Source organism: Molossus molossus, unplaced genomic scaffold (assembly GCF_014108415.1).
Source record: "Molossus molossus isolate mMolMol1 unplaced genomic scaffold, mMolMol1.p scaffold_m16_p_10, whole genome shotgun sequence".
NCBI lineage: Eukaryota > Metazoa > Chordata > Mammalia > Chiroptera > Molossidae > Molossus > Molossus molossus.
This window is the reverse complement of record NW_023425345.1, coordinates 38,656,721-38,675,312: the sequence shown is the minus strand read 5'-3', so window position 1 is coordinate 38,675,312 and position 18,592 is coordinate 38,656,721. Positions and strand designations below refer to the sequence as shown.

General features: G+C 41.3%; 1 protein-coding gene across 1 annotated transcript in view; it reads left to right on the top strand.

The window, feature by feature from the left end:
• TMTC1 (transmembrane O-mannosyltransferase targeting cadherins 1) overlaps positions 1-18,592 on the top strand; it is a 239,675-nt gene that overhangs the window by 100,828 nt on the left and 120,255 nt on the right. The window contains exons 6-7 of the mRNA XM_036251819.1: positions 14,866-14,947; positions 18,388-18,491. Coding sequence (XP_036107712.1) covers positions 14,866-14,947; positions 18,388-18,491 — 186 coding nt within the window. The remainder of the gene's footprint in view (positions 1-14,865; positions 14,948-18,387; positions 18,492-18,592) is intronic.

Here is an 18,592-nt window from a genome sequence, read left to right as displayed (position 1 = left end):
TTTGAGCTGAATTAAAGGAGTCCAGTGAGCAAGAAGAATGTTGAAAGCCAAATTAAACCTTTGCCTCCTGGGGAAATATTTTATTCTCTTTCCATTCCCCTTTCAGGAAGGAGGTAGCTGGTAGAACCTGAGAGACATCTAGCCTTTCTATCTTTCTCCTAGTTGAATTCCTTTACTCATTTATTTGGGTGTATGTGTGCACCCCTACCCCATAAAGGCCATAAACCATAGGGTTTTAGCGTTCTCAGCAGAGCTGTGGTCACTATTCTCATAATGGCTGCTTTTGATGCCTTAATGGGCTGGGTACCGTGTTGAGCCATCTACATACCTTATCTCATTGAAATCCTTTCAACAGCCTGTAAGGTAAAAATTAGGATAACAAATTAACACTTGGGGCATCTGAGACCCAGGGAGATGAATGGGCTTGTCTAGTCTATAGTTCGTACCTGTAAGAGGCTGTGGTTGGTTCACCGAGGTACATGCCCTTGGCTAGAATTGAACCCATGACTTTTTGGTCTGTAGACCAATGCTCTACCTGCTGAGCCAAACAGGCCAGGGCAATATACTTAGGCTTTTTATATTGTGTTTCAAATCGAGGCTCTTAGGTCTAGAAGGAAATTAGGAGAAAGTTTTAAAAATTATATAACTAAAGAAACGTTTTTAAAATTATATAGACTCAATTACTATTCTGACTTCCACACTACTGATTGACATTTTACACAAACATTAAGACAATTATCTGAATAATGACTGTTTATATGTTATATATCCTCTGTACTAAAACTCAAGTATGATTCTTGTTTCTACTCGGAAATATTAGTTCCAGTTTCCTCCTCAGGAGATTTCAGTGTGCGTGAGTGTTGGAGTTTAAAATAAAACCAAATTGCCTAGACTGGAAGCCTTAAAGATTTCACCTTTTAAAAGCAACAGAGCATATTTGTCTTTAATGTAAAACATGGAGTTCCAAGTGAAATAAAACTTGAATCTCCCCAAAGTAAGATTCTTGTAGGAAAAGTAAATTTGAAAGGTGTTTGCCAAGACTGTGCAGGAATGACCCATCCACGTTCTGGTCCTTGCAGCTTTGATAGTCACCCTCCCCAACACCCCCACCGCCACCACCACCTTAAAATTAAGGGTATTAAGGGTGGGTGCCCAGGAAATGGCTGCTTTCTGGACCAAGAAAAAGGTTTCCCTTCTTCAGCATCAGCACCACTTGCAGCCCTGTGAATAGTGTTGTGTTTTCTTAGGACACCTGCTCTGCAGGCCTCTGACCGTAGCCCGGCCAGTGCTGCCAGGAGGTGATCTATTTCAGGAGGAGTTGTGGTCTGCGGGAAGCCCAGGCTGCCAAATGTCCTCCTCGGCCTCTGCGTGAACTCAGTGCACAAAACCATGTGATAGCTTCTGGACTTACTGTCTGTTGTTAAGAGTTGCTGCAGGACATGGACATGAGGACCTGGGAAGAGGGCTCTGCAGGGCCCTAGACTGGGGAAAACCAGGGAGGAGAAAGTAGCTTTGTAAGGATTTAAGTAAGACTTCCTTCTCTCCGTGCCCCAAATCTACGCTGCCGGAATCTGTAGCACGGACTCCAGCCTAAGTGACTCACCCAGTAACAAGCATCAATGTGGGACAGAGAGAGACTCAGCTGGGCCAGCCTGGCCTGCATTCTACATGGATGCAACAAGTGGAGGAGAACGGGTGCCCACCTGGCTACGAGGTGCCTCTCCCACCAGCAGGGCTGGCCCGCTCTGTGTCCTGAGTACTGACCATAAGGTTTGAAAATCCTAAAGAGCAGGTTGTGGAACTTTAGAGGAGAGGCTGTCCCAGGAGGTGGGACTTTGAGGAGAGGCTGTCCTGCTCCAGGTTCTGTTGGGGCCCAGGGCAAGCATCCCCCAAATACTCCACAATGGCATATTGATTATTTAGAATTAAAGTTACTTATCAAGCAAACAGTACAAGGAGTTGGAAGGAGACTTGTCTTGGGGTGGTGAACACATAATACAATATACAGATGATGTATTATGGAATTGTCCACCTGAAACCTATATAATTTCATTAACCAATGCTATCCCAGTGAGTTCAAGAAAAAAAAAAAGTACGTTGACCTTTCTTTATCTCCTTGAATGCAGGAAAGAAATCTTGTGAAAGGTGCCCTTCTCGCTCTGGGGGAGGCGGGGCGGAAGCAAGCATCCTTCGAGCCAGAGTTAAGGGATTCAAGGCTGAAAAGCCTGCCCAAACCCAAACTTTTCATAGGTTTCTTCCTAAAGACTACTCCTACTAAAGTTTTCTTTGTCTTTCAAATCCTCACAAATTTGTTGTATCTTTGTCTAAATAGTATAAATTTGATAATTTTTCTGAGCATCAGTTTTGATTCCCTGTGTGCACATATTAAATTAGATTTTTCTCTAGTTAATCTGGTCTTACGTCATTTTTCTTGTTAACCCAGTCATCAGAACTCAAGGCAGGTGGAGGGGAATCTCCCACTCCTCCACAGCATGTCCAGGGCCCTAGTGACAAGGGCAACACCAGGTAAGGACTGGGACAGGCTCAGGGGAAAAGGACATGTCTGAGGGAGATCATTTTGCCTATATGTGGCTGAGTAAACAGGAGACAGAAATAACATCAATCATATTTGGGGATAGTTGACTGCTGTTCAGGTTGACAGGATTTTGAAGCTCTAGTTTAATGTTAATTCCTTTATGTAGATTTCAGACCCTTGACTGGAACGCTGTGAGGAGTGTTCCAGATACGGGAACAGGGGCTGCCTATGGGGTTCACAGGGAGCCTTCATTGTCCTGGGTGGGCTGTGCTTGCTCCAGTCCCCGTGCGGCTGCCTGGGCACCTCTCCTCTTGGCCCCTCTTTACGTCCCCTGTTCCCCCATCTTCTCTGTCCCCCCCCAGGTCAAATCTCCCCTCTTCCCTGCAGCTTCCCATCATTTTCCAGCCCATGTTGATTTCCTCTTTTGCTGAACTGCTAGCCCTTTATCACGTGCCCTCCTTGGGCCAGCGCAGGGAGTACAGACAGGCCATGTGGTATCACGTTGAGAGCCCCGCCTGGGGTCCAGATGCATACGTCCCAGTTCTGCTCATTACTGGCTCTGTGATCCCAGACAGTAAGTCACAGCTTTATGCCTCAGTTTCCCATCCATAAAATGAGAATGGAAATAACACCTGCTTCACAGTTGTTCTTTGTTATGCTGGTTGTGTGTGTGAAGAATTAATACCTGTGCTTCGAGCAGTGCGACTCACAGTTTACACTCGTCGGGGAGGAACTAGTTTCCTCTCCCCTTTTCGGCTCATCCAGGTGGTCTAATCAAGTTGACAAGATTAACCAGAGAAAATAAGCGAATTTGGTTACATTTGTACGTATGTGGAACCCCACTTACATGAGAGAGTCAGAGACCCCACGTACATTACAGGTTCAGAGACCGAAGGGGGCAGCGAGGTTTATATGGCATCTGAGCTAAGCGGCAAAGGGCCTTGAGGTTTCAGGGGGAGGAAAGTTATTCACAGGATGATAATAAGAGCAGATGTTTAAAAATTAGAAGTTTGCTCTGCCCTATGGATAGGTTGTTAAAAGTTATTTTCGGTGATAACTCTTAATTTGGGCAAGGCCCCAAATTTAAATTTTTCAAAGAGAATGGTAAAAGTTTTTCTTGAGTCCTGAGGATCTTGACTGCCTTCAACTCAAAATAATTCACATGCCAAAGTGGCATATCTTGAGGGGGGCCTGTTCTGAACCCTTTCACACTTAGTCAATGTTGGCTGATATTTAACTGTCAAATGTTGGCATCTATCCCTTTCATTCGTTACTTCTAGGTCTTAACTCAGTGCCAATATTTTGCTTGTCAAAGTCCATATTGCTGTTAGAACAGCATGCCATTTATCAAAATGATGAAGTTGTAGTGGCTTTTTTGTTAATTTCCTAAATTCATCAAGTATATATCAGTGTCCTAAATTATGGTCCCATTTAAAAAAATATGTTTTTATTGATGTTTTATTTTAGAGAGAGAGGAAGGGAGAAAATGATAGAAACATCCATGTGAGAGAGAAACATCGATTGGCTGCCCCCTCTACACCCCCTACTGGGGATTGAGCCTGCAACCTGGGCATGTCCCCTGACCGGGAATTGAACCAGGACCTCTCAGTCCATGGTACGATGCTCAGTCCACTGAGCCACACCAGGCAGGTGTAATTACCATTCTTTCAAATGTATGTTACTGATGTATTTGTACTCTTGAGCATAGTATTTGAAATGCAGTCATTCTCTTGAGAAGGTGAAGACAGACATTAGCTGGCAATGATGATAGAGGTAGCAGAGCATCGGTGGTTAAAAGCACAGTGTAAATATATATTCTGACTTCCCTCACTTACTACCTTGGGATAAGGTACTTGACCACTGTAAAATGACGATATTAGTAATGTGCATCTTATAAAAATGGTTTAAGGACTATACCATTCCTGGGCACATAGTAGGCATTCACTAAACAGTAGCTATTATTGTTACATTTTTTTGTTGTTAACAGAAAGTGTTTTCCCCAGTTTACCAGGACAGTGTCAATAGTAAATACCTTTTATCACTAGCTTAATTGTATTTGGATTTATTAGCCCATAACAAGGAGGTGGGTCTGCCTGGGCACAGTCTGGAATGTATGGTTCTTGACTTTGTGCAGGAAAGGTTTCATGACACAAGTCCAGGTGATTAGATTTGGCATGTTTATTAAAGCTGGGGACAGTGAAACAAAGGAAGGGCTTAAGATGCAAGAGGCAAGGTCACAGCAACAAGGGTGAGCCTAGACTGGGCTGCTTTAGCCCTTTGGAAATGTGAGGAAGAGTCAGTTGGTGAGGTTGCCTTGGTTCTGTAGAAAGAAAGTTACAGAGGCAGAAGAAGTGAACCAGCTGGACTGCATGAACTCGGGAACAAGTTACAGAGGTAAAAGGAAACAGGTTCAGGGGGATAGCCCTGGACAAGCTGCTGTTGCCCACTGCTCCCTTGGCTACAAGGCTCCTGGGAATCTTTAGAGTTTAGGAGAAAGAAAGCAAAGATACATGCCTGAGAACTGAAGCGGGAGGAAAGGCGTGGGCTTGCTCAAATGAGAGCATGTTCTCGGTCCTTTTTCTGAAGGGTTTTTATCTGTTTTCCAAAGTCAGGAATTTTAGGGAAGGCCTCAGGAGAGGCTCTCAATAGAATATTCATCAGCTTTATGGGTCATTCTCTGCTCAGTTTCACCTTCATGGAATGTCACCAAAGAGGGACCAGGACCAAGGCAGGTCTGCCCCAGCATGGTGTGGATTGTGTAAACCATTTGCTTCTAAGTGTCCTTGGTTAGGGAAGGTAAGACCTTGGCGTTTATTATCTGGTTGTAAATTGTTTGACCATCTGTTTAACTATCTGTCTCAGTTTCCCTATTCCACCTGCCAAGGAAATTTCCTAGCTTCTTACTATGTTGCCTCACATATATTCCAATAAGAGATTCAGAAAATATTATTATATTATCATTGGCTGTTTTTAATCATTTTATTAATGTAAAAGTTTACTTGTGTTCCTGCACAAATGTACATTGCAAGTAGCATTGGTTTCATTTGTTTGGGTTCCTTAGACTCTCTGGTATGTAGCAAGTTTATCTGGTAAAAAAAAAAAAAAAAAGGTGGTGAGGGTTTATAAAATCGATAGCAAATGTTGTCTAACAACATGGAGCGAGAGGAGTCCATGTGATGCAGCTAAAGCCATAGGGACTGGCCATCAGAAGTCTCAATTCTGCATTCACTGCTAAGTCTGCATCAGCAATATGGGGCCAGTGCTCTCTGTTCTGCCCACCTTATATGGATCTTTCAAGGATTAAATTTTAGGCTGGACTGAAAATCCTGTTGACATAGAAAATGCCATATAAATACATAATATGTGTTTGTTTTTTTTTTTAAAAAATACACTCTTATTGATTTTTAGAGAGAGAGGAAGGGAGAGGGAGAATGAGATAGAAACATGGATGTGAGAGAGAAACATTGATCGGCTGCCTCCTGCACGGCCCCCACTGGGGACTGAACTCACAACCCAGGCATGTGCCCTGACCAGGAATTGAACCAGTGACCTTTTGGTGCATGGGTTGATGCTCAACCATTGAGCTACACCAGCTGGGCCATAATATGCATTCTCATAATGGGTTCCTATTTTGGCAAATTAAATATTCTTGTTAGTAGAGTTTCTATAGGTATACGGGATTAACGACCAACTAACATAATATTAAAGTACATTAAGAGCCCTGGCCGGTTTGGCTCAGCGGTTAGAGCGTCGGCCTGCGGTCCGGAGAGACCCGGGTTCGGTTTCCGCTAAGGGCACGTACTTCGGTTGCAGTTTGTCCCCAGGCCTGGTTGGTCGTGCGAGTGGCAGCCACTCGATGTGTCCCTTCACGTCGATGTTTCTCTCTCTCTCTCCCTCCCTCTCTCTCTCCCTCCCACTCTATCTGTACAAAAACAAATGGAAAATATCCTCGGGTGAAGATAAAATAAATAAATAAATAAATAAAGTACATTAAGAAATATCACTTAAATCGTTCTGCTAAATAAATATAACAACACGTGCTCTTCTTCTTCACACTTATGGTAAGGTCTCTCCCCCAACTTGAACTTGAAGCTCTCATGTATTTCTAGATCTGATATCTCAGAAACTTTCAGAATGACCATTGTTCACCATTGGCCCACTGGGGCTGCTGGGCCCTTTACTCTTTGTTTTGGGCTCCAGAGAGAGCACTAAACCAGTGTCATTCAGTGCTGACACTGCTGTGCTGGAAGTTGAATGGGGTCATCTCTACATGAAGCCCTTCACAGGCTGCTCATTGCCATCAGAATAATGTCAAACTGCACAATGGAATGTGAAGGTTTATGGTGAGTGGCTCCTGCCCGTCTCTCCAGCTTCCCTGCTCGCCACTCCGCCAGAATTAGATCCTGTGGCGGGAATGAACTCTCCCCTCCTTCCTACTGCTTTGCCCTTGCTCAGTCCTTGGCTTCTGTATGTGTCTCATTCCTTCTCTGCTCACCCTACTCACTTTTCATCTTCCTCTGGCGTCGGCTGCATTGTCACTCCCTTGGGGCACCCTTATCTGTCCCACTTAATGTTTCTGCTTGCTGCTTCTCTCTGTGGGGTGGGCGGGCTGGTCATTTCACTGTGCAGTGACACCCTCTCAGCTCTGTCTACACTCTCCCTGCAGTTGTTTTCTTACTGAGAATTTCTGAGTCAGCCCATGGCACATGGAGTTTGTACTTTAATCTGCAGCAACCACCATGTGCATTAACCAGTAAGCGGATTCTTCTTAAAAGACTCTGTAAGAATTGTGCACTGGCTCAGTTCATTCATTTGTGTAAAGCACGTTTATTATATATCTTATTGCAGACCTGTATGAACTAATGAAGATACTTTAAATGACATTTATTATTTTTAATTGCAAAGAACCCATTGTGTTAACATGCAGAAATGCCATTTAACAAATAATCTAATGCCCTGGTTGGTTTGGTTCAACAGTTAGAGCGTCAGCCCACAGACCAAAGAGTCGCGGGTTTGATTCCAGTCAAGAGCCTGTATGTACCTGGGTTGTGATTAGGTTCCCAGCCCTGGTCAGGGTCATGGGGGAGGCAACCAATCGATGTGTCTCTCTCACATTGGTGTTTCTCTCTCTCTCTCTCTCCCCCCACCCCCAACTTGATCTGAAGATAAATGGAAAAATATCCTCGTGTGAGGATCAAAAATAAATAAATAAACAAACAATCTAACGTAAAACTGTGCTGAATAAACCAGCTTTGTTTTGCTTTATGCTGTATAGAGTAGAGGCTGCTCTGGTTTTGGATTGAGGTCTCACTCTGCCACATGCCAGATCCTGAAAGTAACCTCCTTCGGCCTCATTCACAGGATGGGGACCAGCAGGTACGGACTCACAGAGGTGGTGTGAGGGTTAAATGAAATTAAAACGGTCGTATGCTTAGCACAATGGCTGTCCTTCTAAATTCATTGTAGATGGAGTATAAATTAGACCATCTAACTACATTAATGAAGCTTAAACTCACTGACCTTCGACATTGAAGGACCGTGACTTTTTGCAAGTCAATTAACATTTCTGTACTTTATTTTTTTCTCATCCGTAAAACTGCCTGAGCTGTTTTGAGTCCTTCCAATTCTAACTTTGATTTTCAGAATGGCTAAAATAACTGAAATTATATTTCCCTATGTCTTCTGAGTTTATTTTCACCATTGTATGTATGGTAATCTAAGTAAACATTTTTTTTTTTTTGTAAGTAACATACTGAGTTAAGAATTGAAAACTTCTGGACAGAAGTTCTATGAGCCACAGGATGGGGTATTGAGAGTCAGTCTGGGTTTCCCAGTAGATTGAACTGAGATGCATCCTCCTCTTAGAATAGTTAGTTCCTTCCCTTCAGAATCTTCATTTAAATATCAAAGGAGACATCAAAGGTTGTTCTGCTTCCCTGTGGAATGCACTTGGTTATTAAGATTTAGATGAAGTGCTTTATAGCTTTAAGAAGGGTGCATTAAAAAGAGAACCCGACCCCACTTAAATTTCCTTTGTTGCTTTTGTTAAGCTTATAATCTTTTTCTAATGTAAGCTTTATCTTTGTTACTTTGGTCAACTGAAAAGTCTTTTTTTGTGTGTTTCAAAGAGAAGCAGATTAATACATTCCTATTCTAAAAAGCTTTGAATTCATTTTTTTTTTTTTTTTTGGTCATAGTATGTGACTATTAATCTCCTTTATTACCTTTACAGAGCAGGAGAAATTAAATTAGTGTGACATGTTCTAGAAGGAATTTGGTATATAGCTTTTTATAATTTATCAGTACAATGTTAAATAGTAACAACTCTCAGATGTTTGCCACTGGAGCTGCTATTAAGGCAAACTTATCAGGTTTTGAGAGATTCTGAAAAGAGCTGGAAAGTATAATACAATATCCCTTTAAACCACCAAGACTTAAGGTAAGGGGAAAAGTACCATTGAAGTGGCCTTCTTATTTTGGACCCTGGTGTAACACTGGAGGGTAAGGGAAACACAGAAAAACATAGGGGGGTTGATTTGTTAATGGCAGGCTGGCATCAGAACATTAGACCTTGGTCCTTGAGTTTGGCAAAGAAAGAATTCAGAGCCACGGATCCCAAATACAAGCAAAAGTTTATTCAGAAAGTCACATGGATAGAAGAAGTGAGCTATGGAAGAAATGAGCCAGCTGGGCTGCATGGACTCAAGAAATAAGTTACAGAAGCAAAAAAAAAAAAAAAAAAAAGGTCATTAGAGCATAGGAGAAAGAAAGGCAAAGAAAATGTGCCTGGGAGAATAAGAGGGGAGAAAGGTGCTAGGGTGCTCCAGAGAGAGCTTGCCTGGGGAAAGCAGGGAGTGAGGAAAGACAGGTATATTCTAGAGAGAGAGAGCACAAGGGCCCTGGGTCCTTTGTCTTAAAGGTTTTTATCTGGAGGTTTCATGGGAAGATCTCAATAGAACATTCATTAGCTTTTCAGTGTGTCTCCTCAGGGTCCTACTCTCCACTGATTGGTTAGTGCCAGAACAGGGGATCATTAGTCGTCAAACCTGGTCCTGATGTCAGCCATGGTATCACCCTGCCTGGCCTTGCTGCTTTTCTGGGCCTGGAACTGAAATGCAACTGGGGTCTACATGTTATTTCTAGGGCTTAAGGGAGTGGTCATGCAAGGGCTTGCTTGGGAGTCATCGGGGGCTATTCTCCAGGCCCCTTGTTCCTCCTCTGAGATGGTCTACCACATGATTGGCAACATGCCAGGAGAGAAAAGGTCATGGGAGGGTCCAAACTGCATGACCAGAGATATGAAAGGTTGAGGAGTCTAAACTACATGACCACTGTGGTGGTGAACACACTGTACAGACGATGTGTTGTAGAATTGTGCACCTGAATTCTGTATAATTTTGTTAACCAGCATCTCCTCAATAAATTCAACAAAAAGGAAAATAAATAAATAAACTGCATGACCAGCAATATCCTAGGGGGGAAGAAAGGTCGCCCTGGGGGCGGGATCCCACTTTACAACAGTCTGTTGCTGGGCACCTGGGGCTTTCTGCCCTGGGACCTCTGCGCCTGGCCCGTCACTCCCACTCTGCTCCTGGCTGTCTAATGCCCACTGCATCAGATTGGAGGCAGATGAATATTGTAAACATTCGATTTGGGTCCTTAAGCATTTTCTGATCATCTTACTATATGTATCAGTTATCTTTTGACACAATTAACTCTGTGTTAACAAAATTCAGCGACTTAAAATAATAAGCATTCATTTAACGCTCAAGGTTACTGGGTTCTCCAGGGTGGCTGATGACCCTGGTCGCGGCTGAGGCTTTTCAACTGGAGATGAGGCCTGAGGAGCTCTGGAGGATGAACTTAAGGAAGAAGAAACATTTAGCTCTGATTATTTTAAACATGATCGACTGAAAAGGTGGATATTAATAGTCAGAAAACTTGGGGTCAGAAAAATAGGAGTACAGGTTAGGGAATTTACTTTGGATAATCTTTTTTTTTTGGTATGTGTCCCTAGTGGGAACCAAACCCGGGACTCTCTGGTTTGCAGGCCAATGCTCCAACCACTGAGCCAAACCGGCCAGAGCTACTTTGGATAATCTTGATCTTTTGCCTGTATTTGCCTAAAATTACAAATTATTTTTAAAAAATGAATTTGATAATGCAATACTCTTGTGTAAAAACAATATTCAATTGAGTAAATTTAAAGATTGTATTGCCTTCAGTGATTCATGAAATCAGGCAGCAAACCATCTGGCAAATAAATACAAAGGAGCTCATAGGAGCTGTACAAAAATGAAAGACTTTTGTAGGCAGAAGCGGGTGGGAGAAGGAAGTTACTAGCAAAGAGTGGATTGTATGTGTTCCCTTCCTTTAGAGGACAGCAGCCCTGGCCAGTTTGGCTCAGTGGTTAGAGCATCAGCCTGCAGACCAGAGAGTCCCGAGTTTGGTTCCTGCTAAGGGCACGTACCTCGGTTGCAGTTTGTCCCTGGCCCTGGCTGGAGTCATGTGGGTGGCAACCACTTGATGTGTCCCTCTCTATCAAGCAGATGACCTCACTAGTGCTGACCAGGTGGACTGATTTAAGATTCCACTCCAGGGGGAGGTTGGAACTCTAATTAAGTTGGGTTGTAGTAAGTCTTGGTTTGGTGATGTGGGCCTATTGTCTCTATTTTAACAACCCAAACTAATGTTAAATCATTTTTTTATTGCAACAACATGGATAGGCCTCGAGGTTATTATGCTAAGTGAAGTAAGTCAGATGGAAAAAGACAGATGCTGTACGATTTCACTCATATGTAGAATATAAAAATGAAAACAAAACAAGAGTAAGCTTATAGAGGCAGCAGATCGGTGGTTAGCAGAGGGGAACCAGGGTAGAGGGATGAAGGGGCTCAATTGTATGCTGATGGAAACTAGACTTTTGGGGGTGAGCACAATGCAGTACATACAGATGTCAATTTATAATGTTGCACATCTGAAACTTACATAATGTTATAAGCCAATATTACCTCAATAAAAAATAAATTACAAAATAAAAATATATTTTTATATGCAACTGTAAATTACAAAGGGTCTACTCAAGTGGTGATCAACTAATATTTGCTTCCTCCTCATCCCTTGGCATGTTTCTTTAAATTTTTAGTAAGTTTTTCTCTATTTTTCTTCAATTGTTATTTATGATGTCATCAGTTGGTGAAATACCCAAAGATCACAATAGTTTAGGCATGAAAGGGACCGTGGAACGATTTAGTCCAACTTTCATTGATAAAGGAGGAAAAAAACAACAACAAAGACAGAGTTCCTATGGGCTTATTCCAAGTCACGTAACAAAGATTTGGATGCACAAGAATAGAACCCTGGACCCTTGGTTCCCATACTAGTGATTTCCTCAGTGGTTTGGTTTTGTTGTTGGGATTTTCTCTGGCTTCCCGGGAAAATAAATCAGTGATGGCATCTGCACGGTGCCTGTAAGGCTCCTCAGATACTGTAGCTGAGAGGACCTGACTTAATAGTTAAGTATTACTTCTATTTTTCTGGTCTCTTCCTCTGTAAAAAATGTTCTGCCTCATAGAATTGTTGTAAGCAGTAAATAAATTGCTTCAATGTAATCATTTAGGCACATATTAATTATTTTCTACTTTTGTTAATATTAATAATACTATTGCTATTATTTGTTATTGTTGTTTGTTTCTATTTCCAGTCCATACATATACTATGAATTAATGGGGACATTTTCATTGTCCAGTTTTGTTGTGAATGAGGGAAGAAGGGGAAGAGATGCAGAGTATTCAGCCCTTGGGGTGCTTCTGTAAGAGCTGAGGGATCTCAGCCTTGGACCCTGTGTTTATCAAAGAAGGGGGTCATGTCATTTTGGCTTATTTCCTTATTTAATACTGGTAAGCAACTAAAAATAGAAGACTTCATAGAGATCATTTTTTTAAACCTTTGGTCTCTGTGTCATTCTAGGCTTTCATTGCTTTGGGATACCGCATTTTAAGAGTAAATTATTTGATCCCTAAAAGAGCTTCACTTTTCAAGGAAATGGAATTTCTCATGGAAGAAGAATTTCTAGATAAAGGGATACCTTATAAATATAACTCACTGAAATAACCATCATAGTGAGCTTGAAATGAAACAAATGTGAATTTACCAAAGTTGACCATTGGAAAAATCCTAAACCCTATGGTTTGTTGTTTCATAGGACACACCACTTCTAAGTTTTATGTGGTGTTAAAATAAACCAACAAAAGAGGAAAACTGAGAAATAACGCTTCCAAAGGCAGACCAACCCAAGAAGCACTTTTTCATTCAGATGTATGGCAGCTCCAGCCTCCCCAGCACCTTTTCCTTCCCACACTGCCTTTGCCCTTCCTGCAGCCATGTATCTCACAGAAGGGAACAGCAGAAATAGCCAGGCTTGGTCATTGTTGAGTTACTCCGAAAATGATAGTCAAAGTAAAGACAGCTGAGACAGCGTGCTTAGCAGTGATTGAATATTTTTGGAATTGCAGACCAAGTTAGCACTGAAGATCAAAGCCAAGGAGTTTGCCTTGGAGAAATACACAGATGCAAGCACACAAAATCCTGGGTACAGTTCGAGGTGTGTGGGGTCCCAAAGCCAATTTGGGGACATTAGTGGTACACCTATGTTGTGAGAGTTGACAGGATCCTTGGCCTTCCTCCGTGCCGAGCTCTCTTTTGAGAGCTAAGGGAGAAGAAGAGATTTCAGTGTAGTGCTGGGATGGCTCCGTCTAGAAATTGCTAAAAGCTGACTCTAGGTAATGTCTTCTGAGCTCACCTTTCCCCACTCCTTCAATGTGTGACAGCTGGGTATGAACCAGGAGAGGAAGAGGGAAGCAAAAAGGAAGCGACCACACTCTGAGTGACACTGTCCCCTCTTTACAGTGCCACTTGGACATATTTTGTGTATATTGATTAGAATAGAAGAACCACATATATTTTAAGCAATTGCCAAGGTGGACATTTCTTTCTGATACTAACCCACTCGGGTCTTAAAAAAAGGATCTCTGTCCTACAGAATAGTTCCATTGTTTAAGGAGACCTCATTCAAATGCAGATTTTAAGAGATTCTGGGGATGAATTATTTTAGAATTGGATTTAAGACAGTATTTAACAAATTAAAAAGGGTAGGGGAGATAAGGAGGAGCTGGAAAATGCTTGCTGGATGATGCTGTTGGGTTTGACTTTTCCCCCTCCATTCTGTACTTAAAAGTTTTTTTATATGTTTGTATTGATTTTTTTTTTTTTTTTTTTAGAAAGAGAGAGAGAGAAACATCAATGTGAGAGAGAAACATCAATAGGCTGCCTCCTGCACGCCCCCTACTGGGTACCAAGCCCACAACCAGGGCATTTGCCCTCACAGGAATTGAATGGGAACCTTTCAGTCCATGGGGCGACCCTCAATCTATCAGCTGGTCTCCGTTCTATACTTTAAAATACAGACATTTGCATGTAGATGAAAATGCTGTGCGTTACTTTTTCTGGGGGTTTGTTAACAGCCCCCCAGGCTTCCATTTCATTGTCTTCATTAAAGCCAGCCAATCACATGTCCTCTATGTGGATATTTGGTACTCCCACTGTGTTCAATGAGTGCTCTGTGGCAGATGCAGGTCCACACAAGTTCCTGTTCCACTAGAAGTTGACATTCTTATAACCTAGTTTGGTTCCAAAAGCCATGGCAGGTGAGAAAGTTATCCCTCGCATATGGGTGATCCCACCACCAGTGCTTCCTAACTTTGTTACCTTGGATAAATGACTTAATCTCACACAGCCTGGCATCCTCTGTTTTCAGGGGTAAGATATTTGTGAACCCTTTTGTGGGTAGAAGACATTGTATTTCTCAAACTCATGAACTAGGTAAATAAACTCCTATTTTGTTTAAGATCATCCCTGTGACCAGTGTAACCATATAGTTGCCGGAATGCCTGGATTGTTGTAATTAAATGAGACAGTAATATTTATAGCTAACAGTGCAATGAAAATGCCTTTGAATGTAATGTTCCCTATATTATCTCATTTCTTCCTCACAGCTTCTCTGTGAAGTAGATAATATGATCATTCCCCCTTTTATAAGTGAGGAAAGTAGATGTGCAAGGAGGTCAAGAAACCTACCCAAAGTCTTCCAGACAGGAAGCAGCAGAGCTGGGGCACGGAAACCCAGGTGGTCTGGCTCCAGAAGCCACACCCCTGACTTTGCTCTTCTAGACTTTTTCAGAGCTACAGCATATTCGAACTGAAAGAAGAACGTTAATGTGTGGTGGATTCTGACATTTATGTAAAAAATTTTTTTTTCTTTCTTGTTTTAGGTATTTGACAGCAAGCAGTAATAGAAATTTCCTGCTTACCATGAGGCCATTCTTAAAAAGGGCCATTTTGGTCATAAGTTATGTAAGTATATATATGCTTTTGAAGTATCTGATAAGGGATGGTTCACTTTAACTTGGTTCAGAGGCAGATCCAGATTATTTAATAGAATCGACAATAGATTCTAACACCTTGATCTTAGAATCAAAGAGTTAACATGCCATGAGCATTGCAAAGCATTAGAAGGCATGTGTGAAAGAATTCTAGGGGTATGTGAACTCCATGACACAGACAGTGTGAACCACAGTATCTTACAGGTTTCCTTCAAATTGCTGATGCTGAGTTGTCACACCTGCCCGTATCAGTTAGCTATTGCTGCAGACAAGCTACCCCATAATGTAGTGGCTTGAAACAATCACTACCGTGTATCTGCCCTCAATGCTTTCGTGTGGGCAGCATCCAGCTGGATGGTTTTTCTTTATGGTCTTTGGCTGGGATTACTCAAGCAAATTCATGCCACTGTCAGCTGGGCTAGGTGGTCTCTCTCTGATATCACATCCTCTAGGGCCCCTCCCTATGGCTGCTCTTGCTAGCAGAATAGCCAGGACTTCTTTACAGCCTGGCAGCTGGGTTCTAAAAGAAGGGGACAAAGTTGCAGGACCTCTGTAGGCTTAGGCCCAAAACTGACACTGTGTACCTTCTACCACATTCTGTTGGTTGATGTAAGTCACAAGCCCAACCCAGATCTAAGGGCCAGAAAAATTGCCTTCATTTCTTGGTAAGAAAAGCAGAATGCTTATACAAAGAGGCTAAAAATTCTTGGTGGCTTTATGTGGTACTATTGCATTAATCATCCTTTTCTGTTGTTGGATGTTTCTGTCCAAGGAGTTAGGAGACCAAACTCTTATGCTGTTGCTGTTTCTCATAAATTCCCTGTCAAAATTTATAATAAGTTTTGATAGGAAACATATGAAAATGTCTTTGAATTTAATGTTAACAATTAATGTGAGTGTCTTTCTCAACACTGAAACATGTTTATGAAAGAAGACGAGAACAAAAAAATTGAATGAGGTAGAGACCTTTGATTGGACAATTTCAGCAGAAGGGGCAAAACATTTCTGTAAAGAATTCCCCAGTATCTTTGAAACAGGATAGAACCAGTTAGTCATGAAATTCCATTGGGTGACACAAAAATTGTTCCCTGGGGTTGTTGAAATAACCCCTCATGAGCGTTCTGCTTCAAGGCATTCAAGGGTTGTAACATTTCCAGATGTATTCATTGAAGACTCAGCAGTATTGAAATTGAGGAAGAAACAAGTAAGTGCAAGCATATGCCGTGTTGGATAGGAAAATTAACCTCATTAAAATGTCTGTAATTCCCAAAGCAATCTACAGATTCAATGCAATTCCTATTAAAATAACAATGGCATATCTCACAAATCTAGAACAAATATTCCAAAAATTTCTATGGAGTCACAAAATACCCTGAATAGACTCAGCTATCTTAACAAAGAAGAACAAAGTTGGTGTATATCTCTACCTGATATCAAACTATACTACGAGGCCACTGTAATCAAAACAGCATGGTACTAGCACAAGAACAGGACTATAGATCAATGGAAGAGAATAGAAAGCCCAGAAATGAACCCATGGCTTTATGGTCAATTAATATTTAACAAAGGAGGCAAGAATATACAATGGTGTAAAGACAATCTCTTCAAAAAATGGTGTTGGGAAAAAATTAGACAGATACATGCAAAATAATGAAATTAGACCACCAACTTAACACCATACACAAGAATACACTCAAGGGATTAAAGACTTAAATGTGAGTCACGAAACCATAAAAATCCTAGAAGAAAATGAGCAATAAAATTTCAGACATTTTTCATAGCAATATTTTTGCCAATATATCCCCTCAGGCAAGGGAAACAATGGAAAAAATAAACAACTGGGAGTACATCAAACCAAAATGCTTCTGTACAGCAAAAGAAACCATCAACAAAATTAAAAGGGAGCCCACTGAGTAGCAGAATGTATTTGCCAATGATATATCTGATAAGGGGTTAATTTCCAAAATATATCAAGAACTTATACAGCTCAACACCGAGAAAAAAACAACTCAATTAAAAAATGGGCAAAGAACCTGATTAGACACTTCTCCAAAGAGAACCTATAGATGGCCAACAGACATATGAAAAAAAAATGCTCAATGTCACTAATTATCAAAGAGATGCAAATTAAAACCAGAATGAGTTACCACCTCATGCCTATCAGAATGACTATCATAAATAAATCAACAACCAGCAAGTGCTGGCGAGGATATGGAGAAAAGGAAACCCTCATGCACTGTTGGTGGGAATGCAGACTGGTCCAGCCATTGTGGAAAACACTATGGAGTTTCCTCAAAATATTAAAAATGAAACTGGCTAATGACCCAGTGATCCCAATTCTAGGAATATATCCCAAGAAACCTGAAACACTAATTTGAAAGAACATACACACCTCCTATGTTCATTGCAGCATTGTTTACAATAGCCAAGGTCTGGAAACAGTCCAAGTGCCCATCAGTAGAAGAGTGGATGGACATGGTCAGTAATTTGGTAAAAGCCAAAGAAGGGGAAGACAGAGTCCTGCAATAATAAAACACTTCTGCAATAATGCCAACATTAAACATTTTTTTAATAATATAAAATGCTGTGGTACATTTACCCAATGGAATACTACTCAGTCATAAAAAAAGAAGGAAAATCTTACCTTTTGCGACAGCATGGATGGAACTGGAGATTGCTATGCTAGGTGAAATAAGCCAGTCAGAGAAAGACAAATAACTGATCTCACTTATGTGTGGAATCTAATAAACAAAATAAACTGATGAACAAAACAGAAGCATGGATTCATGGAACAGACTGACAGCTGTCAGAGGGGAGGGGTTTTAGGGGCTGGATATAAGAAGATGAAGGGATTAAGCATAAAAGCATACACACGCACACTCACATACACACATATATATAACACATAGACACAGCAGTGCGGTGTTAGACAGAGGGTAAGAGGGTGGGAGGGTAGGTATGTGGAGGTAGGCAAAGGGGAGGAAGTGGGGACAGAAAGAAAGATTGCTTGGGATGATGGGTCCACCATGCAGTGTGCAGATCCTGTTTTGTTGAGTTGTACACTTGAAACCTGTATGGTTTTGTGAACCAATGTCACCCCAATAAGTTCAATAAAAAAAGGTTCAACAGTATTATCTATTATATTTTATGGGGTTATGTGAGTAGAATGGTTATGAAATTGGGCAGTGCAGAGCAATAACAGGTTCAGCTCCTGGGTCTTAAAGTTTACTAGTACGTTTGCTAAGTTTTACTAGTCAGTGTGTGATACCGACAACTGGTAGTAAGAATTTGCTTGCTGCTTCCTTATCACCTTCATTATTTATTCTTCCTCCCTAGCTATTTCCATCTTTCCTACTCATTTTACATGGATTTTTTAGAAATTTTTCTTACCAAATCTTCTTTTCCCCGAAGGTGACTGTTGTTTTGTACTTCCGCCTGTGGATAATGGGAGGGTCCATGCCCCTCTTTTCAGAGCAGGATAATCCAGCTTCATTCTCCCCTTACTTTCTTACAAGGTCAGTAGAAATGCATTTTTTAAAAAACTTTATTTGGTATTTATTAAATTGTTTGTAATCTTAATTGATAAATTGAATTTTAAAGAAAGGAGGGTTGTGCT